This window comes from Akebia trifoliata, chromosome 12, assembly GCF_017979445.1.
Source record: "Akebia trifoliata isolate Shusen 1 chromosome 12, ASM1797944v1, whole genome shotgun sequence".
Lineage (NCBI taxonomy): Eukaryota > Viridiplantae > Streptophyta > Magnoliopsida > Ranunculales > Lardizabalaceae > Akebia > Akebia trifoliata.
Genome location: NC_141386.1, coordinates 25,080,820 through 25,088,060, shown reverse-complemented (window position 1 = coordinate 25,088,060; position 7,241 = coordinate 25,080,820). Strand labels below are relative to the sequence as shown.

The window sequence follows — 7,241 nt, the reverse complement described above, 5'->3', positions numbered from 1 at the left end:
TGACGTTACGATCAGAGACTTTCATGTCTTCTTGTTGAATCTTGAGTCTAACTTCTGTCTGAGAATCTCAATCTTATCTCTGTATCATAATCTGAGTGTAGTAAATTGTAAAATCCATGGCATCGATTCCTCGATATCTCACACTTCATCTCTGGATATCAGCAATTCTTCTTGTGCTCTTCTTCATAATCCATGTCGATTCATTCTACTTCTCAAGCGTCACTCCACAGGATTTCACTAAGGTCCGTATTTCTCTGTTGAGATATTCCATGGATTTGGTTATTTATTTGTTCTCCTTTCTTTGTTTTTGTTTAAATTTTTCCACTCATTATGTCTCGATTGCTACATAGATTTCGTACAAAATTCTCTCTGGTTCTGTAGATTGCGGAGAAGAAGATTTCTGGATAATTGAAATTTTGAAATAAAATAGGGAAAATTATTTAAAGGACCTTATTTAAAGAAGATTCCCCTTTTTCTTTTTAAGGGTATGTTTGGTAACACGTCTGAAGTTTGAAGTCTAGTTTCTGTTTTCCCAAATCTGGAATCTGAAGTACCATTTTTATAAGTTTCTTGTTACAAACAGAATTTTAAAACATAATGGTAGTTTTGACAATATTACCCTTTTGTAATTCTAATAAATTATTAATCGAAAAACATAATATGTTATGCATAATCAAACACCTCAACAGTATTGTTTTCAAATTGGATTCATATTTGAGAAATTATATTCCAACAAGGTACTATTCAAACAATAAACAATTATGCATTTTCTAGTTCAATTGTAATCTGATCACGTAAATAAATAAAATCAAAAGAACAAGTAGATTGAGATATGAACTACCTAATCAAAAGGAAAACTGGAGAGACCTTGATAGTACAGTTGTAGAGGAAAAAGAGGTAGAAGATAAAGGAGAGGTAGAAAAATTATAAATAAATAAGGGTTTTAGGGTTTGTATAAAGAAAGGATAAGTGATAAAAATCAGTATTTTGAGGATGGTATTTTAGGAAAAAATAATAATTCAAAAGTTTCGTCCAATGTCCCCCGTTGAACCAAAAGTTCTGAATTTTGATTCTTAAGGCTGAAATCTGAAATGAAACAAACTGCAATAAAGCTTCTAAAGTCTGAATTTTAAAGGTTGACCACCTCCATTCAAACTTTAGAAGTGTTACCAAACACACACTAAATAGTCCCGAAGTTTTGGGCTCTATTATTAGAGCAAGTCCAATGTAGATCTCTACTTTTTGTCTCTTTTGGGAAGATGCTCTCCTCCGAACTAAATCGAACTTCAATGGGTCCAAACATAGTGTAAATAACTATTCATGTCTCTAATTCACTATTCACATAATTAAAAATAATAAAGTTGTTATTGGCAACCCAACTTTACTTATTACATCTCAAGTTAAAAGGGAATTCAAGAATGGCATTTATGTAAAAAGATGGGGACACAATTGGTATTTGTACAAGATGAATAGTGAAATAGAGACCATCTCTATTTTTTTTGCTTCATCCTCAAATCTAGAGACAAGAATAGTAATTTAGAGGGATTGCCAGAATTTTAGAGACCAGTGGAGTTAGGTTTGGAGGTCGCTATCTCTAAATATAGAGATATAAAGACCAGTTGGAGTTGTTCTTAGTAAACTTTTCTTTTCTTCATGGCCAGTTTTAAAGGCACCCCAATTCTTAGTAAGGGTGCCCACACCATTAGGTGTACTTTTTTTATTTATTTCGACGATATATTTAAAAAAAAGAAGGAAGTTGAGATTCTAATTTTTTTATAATTATTTCATAACTTTTGATTTGAGTGTCTATTTCGCAATAATAATTTATGCATTTTGGATATTTCGAAGAGATTTACCCAATATCAAATTCGAAAAAAAAAATGAAAACTACTAATCACATTTACAATTTCATATTCACCACTTTTTATTGTGTAATTCAACATATTTATTGTCAAACTCACCACTTTTTATTGTCGAGTTTGACATTTATTTATTTATTATGAAATATTGTTGAACTCGACAATAATTAAACGTGACTTAATATCGTCGAATTCATCAATAATATAACCTATATTATCGAGTTTGATAATATTAATGTTTTGAATTCGACTATAATTATTGATGAACTCTCGGTGCTTTTAATTCATGTTTAATTATTGTCGAGTTCAATTATATTTTTATAAAAAATCGTTGAACTCGACACTATAACTGTGATCCAGATTTTTCATTTTTTTCAATTTCGATACTGGGTAAATCTCCTTGAAATACCCAAAATGCATATGTCATAGTTGCAAAATAGACACTCATAATCATTAAAGATTTAGAATCTCAACTTTGTTCTTCATTTTTTTTAATAAATTGTCGAAAAAAAAAAATGTACATCTAAATATTAAAAGTTATGAGTATATCATTCTCCACTTATCATTCACAATAACAAATTGCGAGAAATGATCACAATTGTTGTTGAAAAACCTAATTATGTGAAGAAGATGAGAAGAGGTAGTTTGTGTATTTCAAATACATTAGAAGGTGAGATGAGGTTCATGGATTATTAAGAAAAGAAAAGTTTTACTAAATGGACTATTAAGGTACCACCCAAAAAGGGGAATTTTTAGGAAAAAAAACCCTCCCAAAGGGTTCTTTAAGTAATTTTCCCATCAAAATATTCTTTCGAAAATTTCATTTTTATCGTATTTTATCATTTAGTATATTCTAAGGCCCTTTTTGTAGTTTAAAATATTAAGTAAGGTGATGTTGAAGATAACATATCAAAATGTTATTTTTGAAAATGTAACGTGATTATAAATTATAATGTAATTTTGTAATTTAAAATATTAAGTATGGTTATTTTGAAGATAACATAATAAAATTATATTCTTGTAACTTCACAAAATGACTAATGTGATCATTGGGTTGTGGGAGTATAATTTTATTTGTTGTAGCATAAATGACATTGATAATAGTAAGGTTAAATATAAGAGTCGTGTTGGAGTGACTATACAGGACACTGCATTAGACGCTGTGCTGATGTGGAGGTGTACACAGAATCATTGATTTTTCATTCGTATCTTGAGGAAAAGCATCTATGGTTATGTCTTCCGACCAAAAATATTTATGATTTGTGAGCAGCTATAATCAAGGTGGGTATTGGCATGTGTTATGCTCCCAGATGTTTGACTGTGATCAATGGGAGGCTCATATATGTCATCATGATTCAATCATTAAATTCGGACGTGTTTGCCAGTGTTGAGGTTGGGATAGAAGATCATCATTTTCCTCCATGTTGGGTTATGATTCAATGTTCGTGAGTCAATCTGTTGGGGATGACACTTTTGGCCTCGACGATGATGATATTAAAAGTATTTATGATAGAGGAGTGATCGTCTTGGAGATTGAGTCCAAAGTATGAGCGTTGACAAAGGAGGAGGGGATTGAGAGCCAGTCTGATGAAGATGATGTAGGTACCAGCCTTGTTGCAGGAAAAGCCGATGTAGCTTTTCCTGTGTTTAAAGGTCTCTTCTTTGAAGATTTACTTTTTAGATGGGATTTGGTTTGTACAACTAGTGAGAAGTGCGATGTTCTTGTGTTGTCTTCTCTCTTTCTGTTTATTTTCTTCTGTTGATCTTTGGGTGATCGATGTCCATGTTCTCCTTTGGATTTTTTCTCAGTATGAATACATAAATAAATAGAAAGAGTCGTTAGTTTTAAAATACACCAAAATATTGGTGTTACTTATGTTCGCATACTTTTTTTCTTACAAAAACAAAATACCAAAATAATGCCGTCACTTATTGCTATTATAATGGCCATTGCAAATAGTAAATTGTCCTTGCCACAATCAGTACTTTTTTTTTGGGTAAAAAAAGGAACTGTTTGGTGTGTTTGTGTGAAGAAATTTCACTTAGGACAATTGGAGTCAGCTTTCATTCAAAGCTTACAACACCGGGCAGGTGTCAGACTCTATACATCATGTTACCACTTAGCAGAGTCCTGCGTTTTTAATTAATAGTCACTACCCCCTGGTATGTGCTGCTTTCATAATAAAAAGATGTGTGTGTGTGTGCGTGCGCGCGCACGTGCATCTGCATTGGTACTTAGGGAAGCAGGTCTAATGAGAATTTGGATGCTTAAAAATTACTAATGGATGGTGGCTTGTTCTCCACTCAAGTTTGTTGTTTGATTGAGCATTCGGGTTACTTCCACAACTTTGTTATGACGTTATTGTGGGTTCGATATTTGTGTGTGCGCGCACGTGCATCTGCACTGGTACTTAGGGAAGCAGGACTAATGAGAATTTTGGATGCATAAAAATTACTAATGGATGTTGGTTTGTTCTCCATTCAAATTTGTTGTTTGATTGAGCATTCGGGTTAATTCCACGACTTTGTTATGACGTTATTGTGGGTTCAATGTTTGTGTGCTGCAGGGGGATACGCTGAAGGTTGAAGTGAACAAATTGACTTCCATAAGTACACAACTTCCTTACTCCTACTATTCTGTCCCTTACTGTCAACCGCATTCAATAATTGACAATCCAGAGAATCTTGGGGAAGTTCTTCGTGGCGATCGTATCCAGAATTCTCCTTACACGGTCAGCTAAATTTCATTGACAATTCAGTCATCCTACCATCTTTCCTACCTGATTATTTTTTAGTTATTGAGTTTCTGAGCAAAGTAGTTCTGTTGCAGTTCAAAATGGGGGAAAACAAGATGTGTAATGCCGTCTGCCGGGTAAAATTTGACACAGAAGCTGTGAAGGACTTAAAGGAAAAGATAGACAATGAGTATCGGGTCAATATGTAAGGCACTAGTTTTTCCATCCTAAAAACTGAATCCATATATTCTTTGATCGTTGCAATCCATTGTCAGTTTCATAGCATGATTTGTTTAACGAACCCTTGTTGCATTCTACAGGATCCTGGATAATCTTCCTCTCGTTATTCCCATACGAATACTAAATACAGAATTTTCTATTGTGTATCAACATGGATTCCGTGTTGGGTTCAAAGGTCTATATGCTGGAGTAAATACCAATACTTCCTAGCTTTGAATGCTCAATTGTTTTGAGATTTGGTGATGTGTTTATCCAAGAAAAAACTGTTTTTTATTTTTAATTTTTAATTTTGTTTTTAGTTTTTATTGCTATATTTTTTTTGCAGGACAAGGATGAAAAGTATTTCATCAACAATCATTTGAAATTTACTGTCAAGTATCACAATGATACACAGACAGACTTTGCAAGGATTGTGGGATTTGAGGTTAAACCATTCAGGTTAATTTTTAAACTTTCCCATTGAGAATTCTTCTTTGTTTGTGTACTAAATTTACCATTTTTTCCCTCTTCTGTGTCATGTCCGATACTTGCTTTCTAGTATCTGATTTCTTTTATGGGTTCCAGTATAAGACATGAATATGAAGGTGTCTGGAACAACAAATCTCGCTTGATAAACTGCAACCCCAATGAAAAGCGCACAGTTACCTACTCTGACTTTCCTCAGGAGATTGAAGACAAGGAGGTCATATTCACATATGATGTTGAGTTTCAGGAGAGTGATTTGAAGTGGGAATCTCGATGGGATATCTATCTCCAAAGGAATGACGACCAAATTCAATGGTTCTCTATTATCAATTCTCTGACGATTGTTCTCTTCCTTTCTGGCTTATTTGCTATGATCATGCTACGTAAATTGTACCGTGACATCTCCAATGAAACTCAGCTAGAGACTCAAGAAGAGACAGGATGGAAACTGGTACATGGGGATGTTTTCAGGCCTCCGACAAACTCAGACCTACTTTGTGTCTATGTTGGAACTGGTGTGCAGTTCTTTGGTATGATACTAGTCAGTATGATCTTTGCCATCCTTGGGTTCCTTTCTCCATCAAACCGAGGTGGATTGACGACATCCATGCTCATACTATGGGTTTTCATGAGCCCGTTTGCTGGTTACTCCACCGCTCGTCTCTACAAGATGTTCAAAGGGACGGAATGGAAGAAAATCACTCTCAGAACTGCGTTCATGTTCCCTGGAATCGTCTTCGTCATTTTCTTCATCCTTAATGCTCTCATGTGGGGGGAGAAGTCATCTGGAGCAGTACCGTTAGGGACTATGTTTGCTTTGGTCTTCCTCTGGTTTGGGATCTCGGTCCCACTTGTGTTTGTGGGTGGTTATGTTGGGTTCAAGAAGTTGGGGATTGAGGACCCTGTAAAGACATTCAAGATCCGAAGACAGATCCCAGAGCGAGCGTGGTACATGAATCCAATCTTCTCAATTTTGATTGGAGGTATACTCCCTTATGGAGCCGTCTTCATTGAAGTCTTCTTCATCCTCAACTCAATCTGGTTTCATAAGTTCTACTACATCTCTGGTTCTCTCTTCCTCGTGTTTGTATCCTTTGTTGTAACATGCGCTGAGGTTACCGTCATGCTATGCTACTTCCAGTTGTGTAGGGAGGACTACTTGTGGTGGTGGAGGTCATACTTGACCTCAGGGACCTCAGCTATCTATTTCTTCCTCTATGCCACATTCTTCTTCTTCGTAAAGCTTGAAATCACAAAGCCGGTGTCTGTGGTGTTGTACTTTGGTTACATGTTGATTGCATCGTACTCGTTCTTTGTGCTTACAGGCACAATTGGATTCTATGCATCTTTCTTGTTCACAAGGCTCATTTACTCATCCATGAAGTTTGATTGATCGATGCAATTGGGCAGATGGGGTTGGATCGTTGGTTTCTCCAAGAGTAATCAAGAGTACACCCAATTGGGATTGGATATGCACAATTTACCCTTCTGACTCTTTTGAACTGGCAAAATGTGGTTATTAGATTTTTAATTGTAAGGTGTCCCTTATTTTGTAGATAAATTTGTTTTCTTGTTTTTGTTTAATTTAATTTTTTTTTCTATTACTTTAGAGGCATTAGTGTTTTTGCCCTTTAAGAGCTACTATGGACACCCTAACTTTTACTTATTACACCCTGATTAAAAGTAAAGACAAACAAATAAATGATTGAGAATAAGTAAAAGGTGGGGTGCCAATCTAAGCACACTCAGTTTTTTTTTTTTTTTGGTGTTTTAAGTTTTTATATGAGCCCAATCATAATTGTAAAGAATGAGTTATAATGTCTTGTAATGTTGAAATAATAATTTGAGTCAACTTTTGTAGTGCTTGAATGGTTTGTTTTAATCTTTAATTGGGGTGATAAATAATCTAAGAAAATGGGGTGTGATCAGTAAAAGTTGGGGT

At 34.7% G+C, this 7,241-nt stretch overlaps 1 protein-coding gene across 3 annotated transcripts; it reads left to right on the top strand.

Moving 5' to 3' along the window:
• Window positions 1-6,903, top strand: LOC147389141 (transmembrane 9 superfamily member 10-like). Of its 3 annotated transcripts, none has more exons than XM_086417777.1 (7): window positions 105-242; window positions 3,130-3,457; window positions 4,427-4,591; window positions 4,690-4,799; window positions 4,915-5,023; window positions 5,160-5,272; window positions 5,399-6,903. In XM_086417777.1, the coding sequence occupies exons 4-7, from the start codon at window positions 4,696-4,698 to the stop codon at window positions 6,690-6,692; spliced, it is 1,620 nt and encodes a 539-aa protein (XP_086273903.1). In that variant the 5' UTR covers window positions 105-242; window positions 3,130-3,457; window positions 4,427-4,591; window positions 4,690-4,695; the 3' UTR covers window positions 6,693-6,903. The 3 variants fall into 3 exon arrangements, with proteins under 3 accessions (XP_086273901.1, XP_086273903.1, XP_086273902.1); XM_086417776.1 differs by having other exon boundaries at window positions 3,130-3,512; XM_086417775.1 differs by lacking the exon at window positions 3,130-3,457 and having other exon boundaries at window positions 1-242.
• The last annotated feature ends 338 nt before the right edge of the window (window positions 6,904-7,241 follow it).